Source organism: Coregonus clupeaformis, chromosome 11, assembly GCF_020615455.1.
Source record: "Coregonus clupeaformis isolate EN_2021a chromosome 11, ASM2061545v1, whole genome shotgun sequence".
NCBI lineage: Eukaryota > Metazoa > Chordata > Actinopteri > Salmoniformes > Salmonidae > Coregonus > Coregonus clupeaformis.
Genome location: NC_059202.1, coordinates 29,407,180 through 29,428,966, shown reverse-complemented (window position 1 = coordinate 29,428,966; position 21,787 = coordinate 29,407,180). Strand labels below are relative to the sequence as shown.

The window sequence follows — 21,787 nt, the reverse complement described above, 5'->3', positions numbered from 1 at the left end:
TGTATATCCATTACATGAAATCCAAATAAATATCCATTTAAATTGCAGGTTGTAATGCAACAAAATAGGAAAAACGCCAAGGGGGGTGAATACTTTTGCAAGGCGCTGTATTAAAATAGGTTTAATTGTAAAAACAAAATATATATATAGTACTCCTGAGTGTCTAAGGCACTGCATCGCAGTGCTAACTGTGCCACTAGAGATCCTGGTTCGTATCCAGGCTCTGTCGCAGCCGGCCGCGACCGGGAGACTCATGGGCGTCGCACAATTGGCCCAGCGTCGTCCAGGGTAGGGGAGGGAATGGCCGGCAGGGATGTAGAGCAGTTGATAGAGCATGGCGTTTGCAACGCCAGGGTTGCGGGTTCGATTCCCATGGGGGGCCAGTATAAAAAAAATATATATATATATTCACTAACTGTAAGTCGCTCTGGATAAGAGCGTCTGCTAAATGACGTAAATGTAAATATACAGTGGGGAGAACAAGTATTTGATACACTGCCGATTTTGCAGGTTTTCCTACTTACAAAGCATGTAGAGGTCTGTAATTTTTATCAAAAATCCAGAAAATCACATTGTATGATTTTTAAGTAATTAATTTGCATTTTATTGCATTACATACAGTGGGGGAAGAAAGTATTTAGTCAGCCACCAATTCTGCAAGTTCTCCCACTTAAAAAGATGAGAGAGGCCTGTAATTTTCATCATAGGTACACGTCAACTTTGACAGACAAATTGAGGAAAAAATATCCAGAAAATCACATTGTAGGATTTGTAATGAATTTATTTGCAAATTATGGTGGAAAATCAGTATTTGGTCACCTACAAACAAGCAAGATTTCTGGCTCTCACAGACCTGTAACTTCTTCTTTAAGAGGCTCCTCTGTCCTCCACTCGTTACCTGTATTAATGGCACCTGTTTGAACTTGTTATCAGTATAAAAGACACCTGTCCACAACCTCAAACAGTCACACTCCAAACTCCACTATGGCCAAGACCAAAGAGCTGTCAAAGGACACCAGAAACAAAATTGTAGACCTGCACCAGGCTGGAAAGACTGAATCTGCAATAGGTAAGGAGCTTGGTTTGAAGAAATCAACTGTGGGAGCAATTATTAGGAAATGGAAGACATACAAGACCACTGATAATCTCCCCTCGATCTGGGGCTCCACGCAAGATCTCACCCCGTGGGGTCAAAATGATCACAAGAACGGTGAGCAAAAATCCCAGAACCACACGGGGGGACCTAGTGAATGACCTGCAGAGAGCTGGGACCAAAGTAACAAAGCCTACCATCAGTAACACACTACGCCGCCAGGGACTCAAATCCTGCAGTGCCAGACATGTCCCCCTGCTTAAGCCAGTACATGTCCAGGCCCGTCTGAAGTTTGCTAGAGTGCATTTGGATGATCCAGAAGAGGATTGGGAGAATGTCATATGGTCAGATGAAACCAAAATAGAACTTTTTGGTAAAAACTCAACTCGTCGTGTTTGGAGGACAAAGAATGCTGAGTTGCATCCAAAGAACACCATACCTACTGTGAAGCATGGGGGTGGAAACATCATGTTTTGGGGCTGTTTTTCTGCAAAGGGACCATGACGACTGATCCGTGTAAAGGAAAGAATGAATGGGGCCATGTATCGTGAGATTTTGAGTGAAAACCTCCTTCCATCAGCAAGGGCATTGAAGATGAAACGTGGCTGGGTCTTTCAGCATGACAATGATCCCAAACACACCGCCCGGGCAACGAAGGAGTGGCTTCGTAAGAAGCATTTCAAGGTCCTGGAGTGGCCTAGCCAGTCTCCAGATCTCAACCCGATAGAAAATCTTTGGAGGGAGTTGAAAGTCTGTGTTGCCCAGCAACAGCCCCAAAACATCACTGCTCTAGAGGAGATCTGCATGGAGGAATGGGCCAAAATACCAGCAACAGTGTGTGAAAACCTTGTGAAGACTTACAGAAAACATTTGACCTGTGTCATTGCCAACAAAGGGTATATAACAAAGTATTGAGAAACTTTTGTTATTGACCAAATACTTATTTTCCACCATAATTTGCAAAAAAATTCATTACAAATCCTACAATGTGATTTTCTGGAAAAAAAATCTCATTTTGTCTGTCATAGTTGACGTGTACCTATGATGAAAATTACAGGCCTCTCTCATCTTTTTAAGTGGGAGAACTTGCACAATTGGTGGCTGACTAAATACTTTTTTCCCCCACTGTAAGTATTTGATCACATACCAACCAGTAAGAATTCCGGCTCTCACAAACCTGTTAGTTTTTCTTTAAGAAGCCCTCCTGTTCTCCACTCATTACCTGTATTAACTGCACCTGTTTGAACTCGTTACCTGTATAAAAGACACCTGTCCACACACTCAATCAAACAGACTCCAACCTCTCCACAATGGCCAAGACGAGAGAGCTGTGTAAGGACATCAGGGATAAAATTGTAGACCTGCACAAGGCTGGGATGGGGTACAGGACAATAGGCAAGCAGCTTGGTGAGAAGGCAACAACTGTTGGCACAATTATTAGAAAATGGAAGAAGTTCAAGATGACGGTCAATCACCCTCGGTCTGGGGCTCCATGCAAGATCTTACCTCGTGGGGCATCAATGATCATGAGGAAGGTGAGGGATCAGCCCAGAACTACACGGCAGGACCTGGTCAATGACCTGAAGAGAGCTGGGACCACAGTCTCAAAGAAAACCATTAGTAACACACTATGCCGTCATCGATTAAAATCCTGCAGCTCAAGCCAGCGCATGTCCAGGCCCGTCTGAAGTTTGCCAATTACCATCTGGATGATCCAGAGGAGGAATGGGAGAAGGTCTTGTGGTCTGATGAGACAAAAATATAGCTTTTTGGTCTAAACTCCACTCGCCGTGTTTGGAGGAAGAAGAAGGATCAGTACAACCCTAACAAAACCATCCCAACCGTGAAGCATGGAGGTGGAAACATCATTCTTTGTGGATGGTTTTCTGCAAAGGGGACAGGACGAATGCACCGTATTGAGGGGAGGATGGATGGGGCCATGTATCGCGAGATCTTCCCTCAGTAAGAGCATTGAAGATGGGTCGTGACTGGGTCTTCCAGCATGACAACCACCCGAAACACACAGCCAGGGCAACTAAGGAGTGGCTCCGTAAGAAGCATCTCAAGGTCCTGGAGTGGCCTAGCCAGTCTCCAGACCTGAACCCAATAGAAAATCTTTGGAGGGAGTTGAAAGTCCGTATTGCCCAGCGACAGCCCCGAAACCTGAAGGATCTGGAGAAGGTCTGTATGGAGGAGTGGGCCGAAGTCCCTGCTGCAGTGTGTGCAAACCTGGTCAAGACCTACAGGAAACGTATGATCTCTGTAATTGCAAACAAAGGTTTCTGTACCAAATATTAAGTTCTGCTTTTCTGATGTATCAAATACTTATGTCATGCAATAAAATGCAAATTAATTACTTAAAAATCATACAATGTGATTTTCTGGATTTTTGTTTTAGATTCCGTCTCTCACAGTTGAAATGATAAAAATTACAGACCTCTACATGCTTTGTAAGTAGGAAAACCTGCAAAATCGGCAGTGTATCAAATACTTGTTCTCCCCACTGTATATTTTAAGATGAATGAAAATGTGATAACTAAAATATATTAGTTGCCAAAGTATTCAGCCCCTTTGTTTAGGAAAGACGAAATTAGTTCAGTAGTAAAATTTGGCTTAACAAATCACAGGATAAGTTACATGAACTCACTCTGTGTGAAATAATAGTGGTTGACATGATTTTTGAATGACTAACCCTTCCTCTGTCCCCCATACATACAACATCTGTAAGGTCCCTCAGTCAATTATTGAATTTCAAGCACAGATTAAACTACAAATAATAGGGAGCTTTTTGAAAGCCTCATAAAGAAGGGCAGTGATAGGATAAAAATAAAGACAAAATTAATATTAGGAAGGTGTTCCTAATGTTTGGAATACTCAGAGTACACTGGAGTTGATTACCAAGAAGACAGTGAATGTTCCTGAGTGGCCAAGTTACAGTTTTGACTTAAATCTGCTTTAAAAACTATGGCAAGACTTGAAAATTACTGTCTAGCCATGATCCCCAAAATCTTGACAGAGCTTGAATAATTATGAAAAGAATAATGGGCAATTGCTCAATCCAGGTGTGTAAAGCTCTTAGAGACTTACCCAAGAAGACTCACACCTGTAAACGCTGCCAAAGGTGTTTCTAACATGTATTGACCTATGGCAACGCCTATATTTTAGTTATTTAATTGCATTCAATCTTAAACAAATGTTTTTTTTAAGTATTTTACTTTCACATTAAATAGTATTTTCTGTAGATTGTTGACAAAAATTACAGTTAAATCCATTTTAATCACACATTGTAACACAATAAAATGTGAAGAGATCCAAGGGGTATGAATACTTTTGCAAGGCACTGTACATGGCAAAAGAGTAATTACCTACTGAAAACACTACCTAGATTTGAATTTAGTTCAACTACCACCAAGCTACTGCAAAATGTAATTACATTACTAGTTGAACTACATGCAGTTCACTACTCCCCAACACTGGTAGACACACACACACACACACACACACACACACACACACACACACACACACACACACACACACACACACACACATACACACACGCACATACACATACATTTGCACAATACACTGTAATTAAATAAGGCGGGGTAATTATTGTTTTAGCAGGGTTTGTTTTTCTGTATACAGTAGAGTGTTCCACCCTACATTATAGGTTGATAGTGCTATAACAAAACCCAGCCTCTTCCTACTATAATAGACAGGTGTTGATACCTGCCCACCATGATCTTAATGTTCTCTGTTTTTGTTTGGGTTTCTCCTCTGGTTTCTTTGCCATGCTGCTGCAAGCTCTGACAATGTAAGCTATTTGTTAAAACTATGTCAATCAAACTATGTGGATCAAATGTATCATTGTATTTCTATTTGTCTGTTTGTTTCCAGGGTGAGTGTCTTCTGACGGTGCAGCTGGGTGATGAAGAGCGTTTGGAGGATGAGGAGGATGTGGAGTTCTACCTGCTTTTTGCTGGCACCACCCAGAGGCACCTGACCAGCACCTTGAGGATCAGCCATGTCACCCTACAGGCTGTGTGCCCAGGTAAATTCCAAACTTCTTCCATTTAAGAATGATGGAGGCCACTGAGTTCTTGGGGATCTTCAATGTTGCAGAAATGTTTTGGTACCCTTCCCCAAATCTGTGCCTCGTCACAATCCTGTCTCGGCACTCTACAGACAATTCCTTCGACCTCATGGCTTGGTTTTTGCTCTGACATGCACTGTCAACTCTGGGACCTTATATAAACAGATGTGTGCCTTTCCAAATCATGTCCAATCAATTGAATTTACCACAGGTTGACTCCAATCAAGTTGTAGAAACATCTCAAGGATGATCAATGGAAACAGGATGCACCGAGTCTCATAGCAAAGGGTCTGAATACTTAGTTACTTTGTTTTTTTATAAACATTTTTATATACATTTGCAAAAATTGTGTGTAGCTTGATGAGGAAAACATTTTATTTAATCAATTTTAGAATAAGGTTGTAATGTAACAAGATGTGGAAAAAGGGAAGGTGTCTGAATACTTTCCGAATGCACTGTATATCTAGATTTTTTTTAATGTTTTCTCTAAATAAGCTTTGTTGTACAATTAAAGGTCAAATACACTGCATTTCAAACAGTCAGCAATATTTTAATGAATTCAAGGCTTGTGAAATTATACCTAGGCTATATATACAGTGGGGGAAAAAAGTATTTAGTCAGCCACCAATTGTGCAAGTTCTCCCACTTAAAAAGATGAGAGAGGCCTGTAATTTTCATCATAGGTACACGTCAACTATGACAGACAAAATGAGATTTTTTTTTCCAGAAAATCACATTATAGGATTTTTAATGAATTTATTTGCGAATTATGGTGGAAAATAAGTATTTGGTCAATAACAAAAGTTTCTCAATACTTTGTTATATACCCTTTGTTGGCAATGACACAGGTCAAACGTTTTCTGTAAGTCTTCACAAGGTTTTCACACACTGTTGCTGGTATTTTGGCCCATTCCTCCATGCAGATCTCCTCTAGAGCAGTGATGTTTTGGGGCTGTCGCTGGGCAACACGGACTTTCAACTCCCTCCAAAGATTTTATATGGGGTTGAGATCTGGAGACTGGCTAGGCCACTCCAGGACCTTGAAATTCTTCTTACGAAGCCACTCCTTTGTTGCCCGGGCGGTGTGTTTGGGATCATTGTCATGCTGAAAGACCCAGCCATGATTAATCTTCAATGCCCTTGCTGATGGAAGGAGCTTTTCACTCAAAATCTCACGATACATGGCCCCATTCATTCTTTCCTTTACACGGATCAGTCGTCCTGGTCCCTTTGCAGAAAAACAGCCCCAAAGCATGATGTTTCCACCCCCATGCTTCACAGTAGGTATGGTGTTCTTTGGATGCAACTCAGCATTCTTTGTCCTCCAAACACGACGAGTTGAGTTTTTACCAAAAAGTTATATAATGGTTTCATCTGACCATATGACATTCTCCCAATCCTCTTCTGGATCATCCAAATGCACTCTAGCAAACTTCAGACGGGCCTGGACATGTACTGGCTTAAGCAGGGGGACACGTCTGGCACTGCAGGATTTGAGTCCCTGGCGGCCTAGTGTGTTACTGATGGTAGGCTTTGTTACTTTGGTCCCAGCTCTCTGCAGGTCATTCACTAGGTCCCCCCCGTGTGGTTCTGGGATTTTTTGCTCACCGTTCTTGTGATCATTTTGACCCCACGGGGTGAGATCTTGCGTGGAGCCCCAGATCGAGGGGAGATTATCTGTGGTCTTGTATGTCTTCCATTTCCTAATAATTGCTCCCACAGTTGATTTCTTCAAACCAAGCTGCTTACCTATTGCAGATTCAGTCTTCCCAGCCTGGTGCAGGTCTACAATTTTGTTTCTGGTGTCCTTTGACAGCTCTTTGGTCTTGACCATAGTGGAGTTTGGAGTGTGACTGTTTGAGGTTGTGGACAGGTGTCTTTTATACTGATAACAAGTTCAAACAGGTGCCATTAATACAGGTAACGAGTGGAGGACAGAGGAGCCTCTTAAAGAAGAAGTTACAGGTCTGTGAGAGCCAGAAATCTTGCTTGTTTGTAGGTGACCAAATACTTATTTTCCACCATAATTTGCAAATAGAATTTACATGCCTCTCTCATCTTTTTAAGTGGGAGAACTTGCACAATTGGTGGCTGACTAAATACTTTTTTCCCCCACTGTAAGCCTTTCACAACCACACTAATTATGTATTTATTTTATCAAAATAGTCTAACCTGCTTTGTTGCAATAATCACTGATCTGGCTTTCAAGTCTGTCTATGAAAATACCATTTTTGTTACAAATGTAACCTGAACCATGCATAATGCCCATAACCATGTGAGCTGTATACTTTTGTTTCAAAGTATATTTGTTTAAGACTACCAAGAAACACTCTGTGTGACCTGATTTAGCCCACTGCAATAAAAGGTTAAAATGACTAAAACCAAATCGAAACTTGGTAGAAATCATAATGGACCTACATTCATACAGTTTCTTGACTGTCCAGCTCGCAAATAATCACAGAAATGAAAGCTAGACAGTCAGGGAGCATAGACAATTCCCAAAACGATGAATAGAGGACAATTATTTGCAGATTTTGTCAGAAAGGAAACATAACCAATTTTCAGTGCTGCCCTCAGGACCTCGTTGAAGACTGAATGCGGCCCCCGGGACAAAATTAGTTTGACACCCCTGACTTAAAGGCTTTTGGCCGGTGCATTAAGACCTCCAAATGGACGTGGTGAAGAAATTCAGAATGCTCTGTCATCCCCCTCAGATACACTTCAGTCTCCCTCACAGAACTGCCACTGCCGGAGGTCCCGGCTCTTGTTATAGTGAAACTGGTTCCTAGGACGTTTTTATCAACAGGAATGAAACATTGCAATTTTTACCCCACGGGACAGTTAAACGAGAGATGGGTTCAAACAAGTCTGGTGCTGGACAGTCGTACTGGTTGTGTGTGTGTGTGGCAGATCCGTTTGGATTAACCAAGTATTTTATGATTACACACACATGTTATGTCCTTCTATCCTCGTGGGGACCTACAAGTAATTTCCATTCAAAATCCTAATTTCCCTAACCCTAAACCACAGGAGGTTGGTGGTACCTTAATTGGGGAGGACGTGCACCTGGTAGTGGCTGGAGTGGTGTAGGTGGAAAGGTATCAACAACAGCAAACATATGGTTACCATGTGTTTGATGCCATTCCATTTGCTCCTTCCAGCCATTATTATGAGCCAACCTCCCCTCAGCAGTCTCCACTGCGCTAAACCTATCCCTAACCCTTACCATAACCTTAACCCTAATTGTAACCCTAAACCTAACCCCTAATCTTAAAATAGCCTTTGTCCTCATGGGTATGTGGGAAAATTTTCCTTGTTTTACTATCCTTGTGCGGACTTTTTGGGATTTTAGGTCCCCCCCACATACACACACAGCATCTGTTTTACTATCCTTGTGGGGACCTTACCCAAATCCTAAATCTAACCCTAAACCTAATCCCTAAGCCTAAAATAGCCTTTGGCCCCACAAGGGATAATTTTCCTTGTTTTACTATCTTTGTGGGCACAGAAAGACATTTTACATGGATTTCCAGCTAATGATGTGTGCTTTATGGTTCCACTGAAATGGGACGAGCCTCTTGGCAGCTGCCACAGGAAGGTCATATTTGTATATGACTGCTTCTCTTCTAGATGTATGCCATCTTGCTTTTTTCATATTTCCTCTTTCACTGTTTATTTTATTTTATTTTACCTTTATTTACAGTCAGGGAAAAACATTGTTTTAATGTGAGAAGTACCAGTGACTCGCTTAATACGGAAGTGGTCAGATGACGCAGATGCGAAGCTATAGGACTGTTTTGCTAGCACAGACTGGAATATATTACGGGATTCATCCAATGGCATTGAGGAGTATACCACATCAGTCACCGGCTTCATCAATAAGTGCATCAATGACGTTGTCCCCACAGTGACCGTACGTACATACCCCAACCAGAAGCCATGGATTACAGGCAACATCCACACTGTGCTAAAGGGTAGAGCTGCCGCTTTCAAGGACCGGGACTCTAACCCGGACGGTTATAAGAAATCCCGCTATGCCCTCAGACTAACCATCAAACAGGCAAAGCGTAAATACAGGGCAAAGATTGAATCCTACTACACCGGCTCCTAAGCTTGTCGGATGTGGCATGGCTTGCAAACTATCACAGACTACAAAGGGAAGCCCAGCCGTGAGCTGCCCAGTGACAAAAGCCTACCAGACGAGCTAAATGACTTCTATGCGCGCTTCAAGGCAAGCAACACTGAAGCATGCATGAGAGCATCAGCTGTTCCGGACGACTGTGTGATCACGCTCACCATAGCTGATGTTAGCAAGACCTTTAAATAGGTCAACATTCACAAGGCCGCAGGGCCAGATGGATTACCAGGACGTGTACTCCGAGCATGCGCTGACCAACTGGCAAGTGTCTTCACTGACATTTTCAACCTGTCCCTGGCCGAGTCTGTAATACCTACATGTTTCAAGCAGACCACCATAGTCCCTGTGCCCAAGAATACTAAGGTAACCTGCCTAAATGACTACCGACCCGTAGCACTCACGCCTGTAGCCATGAAGTGCTTTGAAAGGCTGGTCATGGCTCACATCAACACCATCATCTCAGAAACCCTAGACCCACTCAATTTGCATACCGCCCCAACAGATCCACAGATGACGCAATCTCTATTGCACTCAACACTGCCCTTTCCCACCTGGACAAAAGGAACACCTACGTGAGAATGCAGTTCATTGACTACAGCTCAGCGTTGAACACTGTAGTGCCCTCAAATCTCATCACTAAGCTATACACCTCCCTCTGCAACTGGATCCTGGACTTCCTGACTGGCCGCCCCCAGGTGGTAAGGGTAGGCAACAACACATCTGCCACGCTGATCCTCAACACAGGGGCCCCTCGGGTGCGTTCTTAGTCCCCTCCTGTACTCCCTGTTCACCCATGACTGCGTGGCCAAGCACGACTCCAACACCATCATTAAGTTTGCAGATGACACACCGGTGGTAGGCCTGATCACCGACAACGATGAGACAGCCTATAGGGAGGAGGTCAGAGACCTGGAAGTGTGGCGCCAGGACAACAACCTCTCCCTCAACGTGATCAAGACAAAGGAGATGATCGTGGACTACAGGAAAAGGAGGGCCAAGCACGCCCCCATTCTCATCGACGGGGCTGTAGTGAAGCAGGTTGAGAGCTTCAAGTTTCTTGCTGTCCACAACACCAACAAACTATCATGGTCCAAACACACCAAGACAGTCGTGAAGAGGGCACGACAACACCTATTCCCCCTCAGGAGACTGAAAAGATTTGGCATGGGTAGGGCTGTTGCGGTGACCGTGTTACTGCCACACCGTCGGTCCCGAGTCATGAAGGCAGTCATATTCCACATGACTGTTTAGTCAGTGTAGTTAGGCTTCTCCAAGCTCTGATGCTGCTGCTGGTCATTAGTAGCCTACCAAACTTGCTAACTGCCTGGTACTCAGCACTCTATTGTCCCTCTAATCACTCTGACATCAATGCAAATGTATTCGAAAATCTAATCAAACACTTCATGAGAGCCCATGAGCTCATGTTGTGCAATTGGCTAGGCCTACTATATTTATTTCTCAACTTTCCTAATATTAAGCACATTGCTTATATTTACAACAGGAGTATAGCCTACCTGGCTGGCATGAAAATAAACCACGGGGAAAAGCGTCCTCCATTCGCTATTTAAGTGCATAGATGACATTTTCCCCGCTGCCCCTGTTTCGATACAGGTGCATGATAATGGTCCGTTCTAAATCAAAAAAAATGTCACACATATATTATTTAGTATATGTAAAGATAAGATTAAATCAAGTCTGATGGGTGACAATATTAGCCTATCACTTGTGAATGATATATTATCACTTGTGAATGATGCCCAGCATAAGAAACAAAGCCTTTTTGCGACCTTTTAGAATCATAGTCGCACACCTCATGTAGCCTAGCCCATCGGCCTGTATGTTTTAATAAGGTTTGTATCCCAACTAAAGTGGCTAAATAACTTCTTAAAATTAAGCACATTAATCCGCTTTACAAGGGGCGTAGAGCCTAACTGGCATATATAAGCAGCGCGTGAGTTTCAAGTTTGGGAAAGATAATTTTCACCATAAAAAGGCACCTTTATAATAAAAGCATTACATGCATATGGAACATTTGCGCTTAAAGCCTACTACCATGTGCGCATTGCTGCGCTTATAATGTGAAGAAATAGCCTAATAGTTTAAACATTTTAAACTAAACTTTCTGATCTGTTGCGTTAGTCACATTGCATAAATAAGGTTTTTTGATGCTAGTGGTTGTATTAATTTGGGATCTATCGCATCCCACAACTGTCCCAGACTATGTTTGGAATATTTATTTTTCGCACAGAATAGAATAGTATGACTTTTGTACTATGGGGGATAGTAGATTGACATAGGCTAGTGCTTTTGCTGTTCCTTAGGCTTACTCATCTTGTTGGCTGACGAAAAGTAAATGTGGACAAGTTCTTCCAATATCTTCATTATGCACCTCGGAATTGGATAACGACGCACGCAGTTGCGTCCCGGATGTGTCTGTCTGAATTTGTAGCCTGTGAGAAAGACCCGATCACGTGACGGAGAGCCATGCGAGTAAGAGGGCTTCTGATTGCGTTGCACACTCAGAGAGAAGGGCACAACGCAGCACTCCGGGCCGCAAAAGGCATGGATTATTTTTAGGGTGCATTAAGGCCACAAAGGGGATGCCGCCGCGAAATTTGAGGCATTATCAAGTGCTTGTCAAATTGTGAATGAGAGACTATTGGAGTGTGTACAGCCTGTGCAAAAAAACAAAGCAGAGCTCATGCCTTTCAAGCGACTTTTTTCATTTTTTCAAATCATCATTAGAATGTAATCATGCAGCCTTACAATGTATTAAAATTCAAAACATATAGCCTAAGTTTGTAGAACAACTAAAGTTACATTAATAGCTCTAAATGAAGCATATAGGGGTACCTACTTCTTTGTTAACCACTCAACACAGAATAGCCGCATGTGCGCACTCCCTCAAATCGTTTGGAGAAAATATTTATATTTTATTCAGCTTTGTTCCATTTTATTGGTTATGAACGCAGCATGAAAGGCGCTGCATTGTCAATCAGATGTCTGCATTGGCCGTGCAACATTTACAGTGATATGGCCTCTGCATAAGTCAGGGCATTCATGCTGAAGATTTTTATAACTAAACCAAGAAAGACCAAGCCCGTCGTTTCAAACGAGAACAAATGACTCAAAGTGGGCAGTATGAAAAATGTATGCACTCACTAACTGTAAGTTGCTCTGGATAAGAGTGTCTGCTAAATTACTAAAATGTAAATGTATTCTTCATACTATAAAATTATATAAAATAATACCACGGAATCATAAGCAAATATTGTCTGCTAAATGAACTAGTGTAGCCCACAGCCATTTGGCATAGACACATCAGGACCTTTAATTTAAGGACAACTCAGAGTACACTATTATTTTCTTCTGAAATAGACTACATTTTCTTCATATCATGCTTCTTTAGACCGGTCTAAAATAATTAATGGATTTATTGTGAAGGTGTAGGCTATATTACATGGATTTATTAGACTTTTTAAAATGGCTTGTAGGCTATGTGTGGACGGCAGGAGATGCTAAATGTGTTTATGTTAATTAACGGTCAATTACCGTGAGACCGACAGTTATTTGCTTAACAATCACCGGCTGATGAAATTTTGTGACTGCCACAGCCCTAGGCATGGGTCCTCAGATCCTCAAAAGGTTCTACAGCTGCACCATTGAGAGCATCCTGACTGGTTGCATCACCGCCTGGTATGGCAACTGCTCGGCCTCTGACCGCAAGGCGCTACAGAGGGTAGTGCGTACGGCCCAGTAAATCACTGGGGCCAAGCTTCCTGAAATCCAGGACCGCTATACCAGGCGGTGTCAGAGGAAGGCCCTCAAAATTGCCAAAGACTCCAGCCACCCTAGTCATAGACTGTTCTCTCTGCTACCGCACGGCAAGCGGTACCGGAGCGCCAGGTCTAGGTCCAAAAGGCTTCTTAACAGCTTCTACCCCCAAGCCATAAGACTGCTGAACAATTCATCAAATGGCTACCCGGACTATTTGCATTGACCCCCGCTGCTGCTACTCGCTGTTTATGATCTATTATCTATGCATAGTCACTTTACCCATACCTACATGTACATATCACCTCAATTACCTCGACTAACCTGTACCCCACACATTGTCTCGGTACCGGTACCCCCTGTATATAGCCTTGTTATTGTTATTTTATTGTTGCTCTTTTATTCTTTACATTAGTTTATTTAGTAAATATTTTTCTTAATTCTTATTTTTCTTAAAACTGCATTGTTGGTTAAGGGCGTGTAAGTAAGCATTTCACGGTAAGGTCTACACTTGTTGTATTCGGCGCATGTGACAAATAACATTTGATTTGAGAACATTGCTCAATAATTATATCTGTCTGAGTCTGGTTGTTGGCAATAAACCAAGTTTTCATCAAAGGGCTGTTTATGTCTAGGCAGCCTTACCAGAAGAAGACTTGGTGATAAAACCCAAATATATTTTGGTGTGACAGAATTTTTTTTGGGGTCTTTCACCCAGCTTCAGTTATCACCCTGAGCAGTATGCAGGGTCCATGTAAAAACATGGCTGACATGTGGCATATTGATAATGGCATGATGGCTGCCCCAGCTGTGTATCAGGGTTTGTGTGGTGTGTGTATGGACATCAGCAGAGCCATGAATAAGAGTATTTGGGGCTCCTGGATGTTTGCGTGATGTCCCCTCACTCCTGTGTCATGACTCATGGGTAATATGAGCTCTCATAAACATAGCTCTCACATGTCCTTTTGCTGTGGAGTACATGCATTCTCAGAGGAGGGAGGGACATGGTAAAGAACAGTACAGTATATCACGTCACTTGGCGATGTTTTAAACACTCTTTGTTGTTGCTAATCGGTTTTGATGGTAATTTCCCCTCTTTGTGACTCCTATAATGAATATTCCTCTGATTGTGAGAATAACATATTTACCTTTTGGTCCACAGGCCTCTTCAATATTACATCTCTATCTGTGGTCTGTTTAAAATGGTCTGTTTAATGGTCCACTGGGATGGAGGCTAGATTAATGTTTGTCCGCTCTGAAACCTGTTGACCCCATGCAGCCAAGTTATTTGGGCAAGCAATGTGGCAGTTACTCTGTCACTCCTAGTCGTATTAGCTGACTAGAGACTTAAATGCTAAAGGCTTCCTTTTCATTTCTCTGTGGTTTTTAGAACTATTCACTGACAAAGAGTGTTTAATGTTTGGACTTTGTGCATCTTAGCAACCAGAGAAGACACAGAAATCTCAAGCCAGCATTGCAGCAGGACAGTGGAGCTTGAACATGGTTTTCTCTGTTCTTCTCTCTGGACTCTGAGCAGTAGGGCTACTACACACTGTAAACTCACACTGTATTTTGGCATGTCTGAAGCACGTGTGCAGGTTATATTAACCCTTCATCCTCCCTCTCTCCCTCCCCAGCCCATGACTGCTGTGAGTCGGTGCAGGTCACACTGTGCTCTGTGCGGTCTGGTGGCTCGGTGGACAATGTGGCCGAGGAGCGCTTCCAGTTTGTCCAGGACCTGGCCTTCGACATGGCCCAGTTCCTGGTGAGCGCTGCAGGGCGGGCCGACGGTCTGGAGGGGGCGCTGCTGCTGGATGAGTGCCAGATCCCCCTGCAGGAGTGTGAGCGACTGGACGAGAGCCTCTCCCTGGCCCTCAGACACCTGGCCTTGCCCCAGGGGTGGACCGTCCTGGGCACCAACGTAGGCACACCACCAGGTACCAACCTGGACAACATTATTGGTGAGTAGGGATGGGGTCTCTGCTTTGTGTGTCTCTGTGAGTCTACTTCTGTATGTTTCTTAGAGTTTAGTGTTGCAGCACGGTCTGTCTGTACATTATCATGCTTTATACCATCTTCATTTGCCTGTAGATTTCCTACAGTATGTGTGGCTGTGTTCTGTTCACACCTCAGTGAGATAATTAAGTAGACTGAGGGAACATTTGTTCCTTCCTCCCTGAGAGATGATTTGGCCGGGGTCCCATTCCGCTGTGTGAGTAGTGGAGCTTGCCCACCAGGTGGTTCACTAATGATACTCCAGCTCTGCCTCCGCCTGGGCATTAACGTTTGCTCCAGCCACTCATGGCCTCAGGAGAACGATCCACTCCAGCTAACGGCCAATCAAAGGTCACTTTATTCATTTTGTGTTTTTTGGAGGGGCTCTGACATATGTAACTACTTTCAGTCGAACTGCAGTGATTCTGTTAATTGGCACACAGAGGGTCCTGACAGAGGAGCGAGAGTCTGACTAGAGAGGTCTACCCTAGTGAGGAGAGGAAGGGCTCTAGCTGAGAGAGGGGAGGTTGCCATCATTCCCCAGTGTCCCTTGGGATAGCACCAGTTCTCTACTCCTGATATTCTTGGCTCGACTCTCCGACTGCATTTACACTCACTTTATTTCCTCCTCTATGTGTCTGTTTTCTGCTCCTATTGGGTCATCATCATAAGTCAGGAACGCAATGTCAGATATGCTAAAAACAAACATTCCCACCCAATTAAGAAGTGGGCAGTAACACACAGTGTGTATATGGCCTACTAACCAGAGCTTGGGACATGTTCTGGAGCACAAAAGGGGAGATTTGGGATAAATGTCAGGGCTCTGGTCACAGCTGACTGATGCTTGTTTCATTTGGAGCCAGTAAGCCTGTTCTTGTCAGTAGAGTGTTAGTGTGCTCTCCTCTCCTCTCCTCTCCTCTCCTCTCCTCTCCTCTCCTCTCCTCTCCTCTCCTCTCCTCTCCTCTCCTCTCCTCTCCTCTCCTCTCCTCTCCTCTCCTCTCCTCTCCTCTCCTCTCCTCTCCTCTCCTCTCCTCTCCTCTCCCTACTCCTCTCTCTTTGCTCCCCTCTCTCTGCTCCCCCATCTCTGCACCAGGAATAAAATAATGTGGCAAAGGAGGAAATACCTGGTATTTTAGGTGTGCAGGAAAGGTCCATGAACCAACTAGAGGCTGACCAGACAGACAGGCAGCCCTTTCAGCCACTTGAAAGATCGGTTGATAGGTCATCATGAAAACTATAGGCTTGGAACACCAAACTAGAGAAGACAGATTGAACAAGACATTTCTGTTTTCCAGCATTGTTTTCAGTTTTGAGCAATTATAATCCATCATACACATATCTATATTTGATTAAGAATGTAAACTCCAGGCTGATTTGATAGTTACAGCAATATTAAATAAGGCCATTTGAAGGACCTTTCAGTCCTTTGTGCTTCTGGTCCCCTTAGACTTTTGTTGACATAGGCACATATTGGCTGTGTCCCAATTGACAAGGATCCTGCCTCCTAATCCCAAAGTACCTTAAAGTGCTGCCTTCTAAGGTGCCTTCATTCGGTTTGTGAGTACAGCTATGACCGGAAGTGACTTTTCGTAGCAGGCTAGGAGAGCATTTTATCTAACTCTAACCCTTTTGAAAATAATTGGAGAGGTGGAGGGTAGAGGAAGTTCAGGAGTAAAAACAAACAAAATATAATTATTGTAAGGTTGACTGTGTCCATAACATTTACAGTGGGGAAAAAAAGTATTTAGTCAGCCACCAATTGTGCAAGTTCTCCCACTTAAAAAGATGAGAGAGGCCTGTAATTTTCATCACAGGTACACGTCAACTATGACAGACAAAATGAGAAAAAAAATCCAGAACATCACATTGTAGGATTTTTTATGAATTTATTTGCAAATTATGGTGGAAAATAAGTATTTGGTCAATAACAAAAGTTTCTCAATACTTTGTTATATACCCTTTGTTGGCAATGACACAGGTCAAACGTTTTCTGTAAGTCTTCACAAGGTTTTCACACACTGTTGCTGGTATTTTGGCCCATTCCTCCATGCAGATCTCCTCTAGAGCAGTGATGTTTTGGGGCTGTCGCTGGGCAACACAGACTTTCAACTCCCTCCAAAGATTTTCTATGGGGTTGAGATCTGGAGACTGGCTCGGCCACTCCAGGACCTTGAAATGCTTCTTATGAAGCCACTCCTTCGTTGACCGGGCGGTGTGTTTGGGATCATTGTCATGCTGAAAGACCCAGCCACGTTTAATCTTCAATGCCCTTGCTGATGGAAGGAGGTTTTCACTCAAAATCTCATGATACATGGCCCCATTCATTCTTTCCTTTACACGGGATCAGTCGTCCTGGTCCCTTTGCAGAAAAACAGCCCCAAAGCATGATGTTTCCTCCCCCATGCTTCACTGTAGGTATGGTGTTCTTTGGATGCAACTCAGCATTCTTTGTCCTCCAAACACGACGAGTTGAGTTTTTACCAAAAAGTTCTATTTTGGTTTCATCTGACCATATGACATTCTCCCAATCCTCTTCTGGATCATCCAAATGCACTCTAGCAAACTTCAGACGGGCCTGGACATGTACTGGCTTAAGCAGGGGGACACGTCTGGCACTGCAGGATTTGAGTCCCTGGCGGTGTAGTGTGTTACTGATGGTAGGCTTTGTTACTTTGGTCCCAGCTCTCTGCAGGTCATTCACTAGGTCCCCCCGTGTGGTTCTGGGATTTTTGCTCACCGTTCTTCCCAGCCTGGTGCAGGTCTACAATTTTGTTTCTGGTGTCCTTTGACAGCTCTTTGGTCTTGGCCATAGTGGAGTTTGGAGTGTGACTGTTTGAGGTTGTGGACAGGTGTCTTTTATACTGATAACAAGTTCAAACAGGTGCCATTAATACAGGTAACGAGTGGAGGACAGAGGAGCCTCTTAAAGAAGAAGTTACAGGTCTGTGAGAGCCAGAAATCTTGCTTGTTTGTAGGTGACCAAATACTGATTTTCCACCATAATTTGCAAATAAATTCATTACAAATCCTACAATGTGATTTCCTGGATTATTTTTTCTCAATTTGTCTGTCATAGTTGACGTGTACCTATGATGAAAATTACAGGCCTCTCTCATCTTTTTAAGTGGGAGAACTTGCACAATTGGTGGCTGACTAAATACTTTTTTCCCCCACTGTATATAGTATGTATAAGCTGGAAGTAGAGGCCTAAGTGTTGTTGTTCACTAGTTTACTCCAATTAGGGAAGGGGTGGTGGGGTTGGAAAGTAATAAAGGGAAAAATATTTTTTAAAAGGATATGTATGTATATGTATTTATATGTATGTATGTGTATGTATGTATATGTATATATACACTACCGTTCAAAAGTTTGGGGTCACTTAGACATGTCCTTGTTTTCGAAAGAAAAGCAATTTTTTGTCCATTAAAATAACATCAAATGGTTCAGAAATACAGTGTAGACATTGTTAATGTTGTAAATGGCTATTGTAACTGGAAACGGCTGATTTTTTATGGAATATCTACATAGGGGTACTGAGGCCCATTATCAGCAACCATCAGTCCTCATTATCAGCAACCATCAGTCCTGTGTTCCAATGGCATGTTGTGTTTGCTAATCCAAGTTTATCATTTTAAAAGGCTAATTAATCATTAGAAAACCTTTTTGCAATTATGTTAGCACAGCTGAAAACTGTTGTGCTGATTAAAGAAGCAATAAAACTGGCCTTCTTGAGACTAGTTGAGTATCTGGAGCATCAGCAATTGTGGTTTCGATTACAGGCTCAAAATGGCCAGAAACAAAGAAATGTCTTCTGAAACTCGTCAGTCTATTCTTGTTCTGAGAAATGAAGGCTATTCCATGCGAGAAATTGCCAAGAAACTGAAGATCTCGTACAACGCTGTGTACTACTCCCTTCACAGAACAGCGCAAACTGTCTCTAACCAGAATAGAAAGAGGAGTGGGAGGCCCCGGTGCACAACTGAGCAAGAGGACAAATACATTAGTGTCTAGTTTGAGAAACAGACGCCTCACAGGTCCTCAACTGGCAGCTTCATTAAATAGTACCCGCAAAACATCAGTCTCAACGTCAACAGTGAAGAGGCGACTCTGGGATAATGGCCTTCTAGCAGAGTTGCAAAGAAAAAGCCATATCTCAGACTGGCCAATAAAAAGAAAAGATTAAGATGGGCAAAAGAACACAGACACTGGACAGAGGAAAAAAAGTGTTATGGACAGACAAATCAAAGTTTGAGGTGTTCGGATCACAAAGAAGAACATTTGTGTGACGCAGATCAAATGAAAAGATACTGGAGGAGTGCTTGATGCCATCTGTCAAGCATGGTGGAGGCAATGTGATGGTCTGGGGGTGCTTTGGTGGTGGTAAAGTGGGAGATTTGTACAGGGTACAAGGGATCTTGAAGAAGGAAGGCTATCCCTCCATTTTGCAACGCCATGCCATTCCCTGTGGATGGCGCTTGATTGGACCCAATTTCCTCCTACAGCAGGACAATGACCCAAAGCACAGCTTCAAACTATACAATAACTATTTAGGGAAGAAGCAGTCAGCTGGTATTCTGTCTATAATGGATTGGCCAGAACAGTCACCCTATTGAGCTGTTGTGGGAACAGCTTGACCGTATGGTACGTAAGAAGTGCCCATCAAGCCAATCCAACTTGTGGGAGGTGCTTCAGGAAGCATGGGGTGAAATCTCTTCAGATTACCTCAACAAATTGACAACTAGAATGCCAAAGGTCTGCAACGCTGTAATTGCTGCAAATTGAGGATTCTTTGATGAAAGCAAAGTTTGAAGGACACAATTATTATTTCAATTCAAAATTATTATTTCTAACCTTGTCAATGACTACATTTCCTATGCATTTTGCTATATTTCCTATTCAAACTCATTTCATGTATGTTTTCATGGAAAACAAGGACATTTCTAAGTGACCCCAAACATTTGAACGGTGGTGTATATACAGTTGAAGTCGGAAGTTTACATACACCTTAGCCAGAGAATGATTTATTTCAGCTTTTATTTCTTTCATCACATTCCCAGTGGGTCAGAAGTTTACATACACTCAATTAGTATTTGGTAGCGTTGCCTTTAAATTGTTTAACTTGGGTCAAACATTGCGGGTAGCCTTCCACAAGCTTCCCACAGGTTGGGTGAATTTTGGCCCATTCTTCCTGACAGAGCTGGTGTAACTGAGTCAGGTTTGTAGGCCTCCTTTCTCTCACACGCCTTTTCAGTTCTGCCCACACATTTTCTATGGGATTGAGGTCAGGGCTTTGTGATGGCCACTCCAATACCTTGACTTTGTTGTCCTTAAGCCATTTGCCACAACTTTGGAAGTATGCTTGGGGTCATTGTCCATTTGGAAGACCCATTTGCGACCAAGCTTTAACTTCCTGACTGATGTCTTGAGATGTTACTTCAATATATCCACATATTTTTTCCTTCCTCATGATGCCATCTATTTTGTGAAGTGCACCAGTCCCTCCTGCAGCAAAGCACCCCCACAGCATAATGCTGCCACCCCCGTGCTTCACGGTTTGGATGGTGTTCTTAGGTTTACAAGCAACCCCCTTTTTCCTCCAAACATAACGATGGTCATTATGGCCAAACAGTTCTATTTTTGTTTCATCAGAACAAAGGACCTTTGCTGTTATTGTGGGATTGATTTGTGCTTTTCGCACCAAAGTACGTTCTTCTCTAGGAGACAGAATGCGTATCCTTCCTGAGCGGTATGACAGCTGCATGGTCCCATGGTGTTTCTACTTGCGTACTATTGTTTGTACAGATGAACGTGGTACCTTCAGGCGTTTGGAAATTGCTCCCAAGGATGAACCAGACATGTGGAGGTCTACAATTTTTTTTCTGAGGTCTTGGCTGATTACTTTTGATTTTCCCATGATGTCAAGCAAAGAGGCACTGAGTTTGAAGGTAGGCCTTGAAATACATCCACAGGTACACCTCCAATTGTCTCAAATGATGTCAATTAGCCTATCAGAAGCTTCTAAAGCCATTACATAATTTTCTGGAATTTTCCAAGCTGTTTAAAGGCACAGTCAACGTAGTGTATGTTAACTTCTGACCCACTGGAATTGTGATACTGTGAATTATAAGTGAAATAACCTGTCTGTAAACAAATGTTGGAAAAATGACTTGTGTCATGCACAAAGTAGATGTCCTAACTGACTTGCCAAAACTATAGTTTGTTAACAAGACATTTTTGGAGTGGTTGAAAAACAAGTTTTAAAGACTCCAACCTAAGTGTATGTAAACGTCCGACTTCAACTGTATATATTTGCAAAAATAAAATAAAAAACATATGGGGGATTGGAAGTGATGCAGACAGTTACATTGATGGAAGTTACAATCTATCTGTAATATTAAAGCTAATCTTTTTTTATATATATATATATATTACAAAAAATAAAATAACTCTAACCCTTTTCCTAACCTTAACCTATGTCTCTTCACCTGCCATGTTAATTATCCTAAGCTGCTGCGTAAATTCTCCTAACCTGCTACGGAAAAGTCATTTCCGGTCGTGGTTGTACTCCCTCTAATCAGAACTCTTCATTCGGGCTATTTTGAAGGCAGCATCCCATGTATCCTTTGCCGGGGAGGCTAACACATAACACCTTGCGGTGCAGCGGAGAATTTTTTTTTTAGCTGACATTAGG

The 21,787-nt window shown here is 42.8% G+C and overlaps 1 protein-coding gene across 5 annotated transcripts in view; it reads left to right on the top strand.

Moving 5' to 3' along the window:
- Positions 1–21,787, top strand: part of LOC121576747 (A-kinase anchor protein 13) — a 167,643-nt gene that overhangs the window by 75,335 nt on the left and 70,521 nt on the right. For all 5 annotated transcript variants that reach the window (XM_041890158.2, XM_041890154.2, XM_041890157.2 and 2 more), the window contains exons 3-4: positions 4,994–5,147; positions 14,739–15,062. In XM_041890158.2, coding sequence (XP_041746092.1) covers positions 4,994–5,147; positions 14,739–15,062 — 478 coding nt within the window. The remainder of the gene's footprint in view (positions 1–4,993; positions 5,148–14,738; positions 15,063–21,787) is intronic.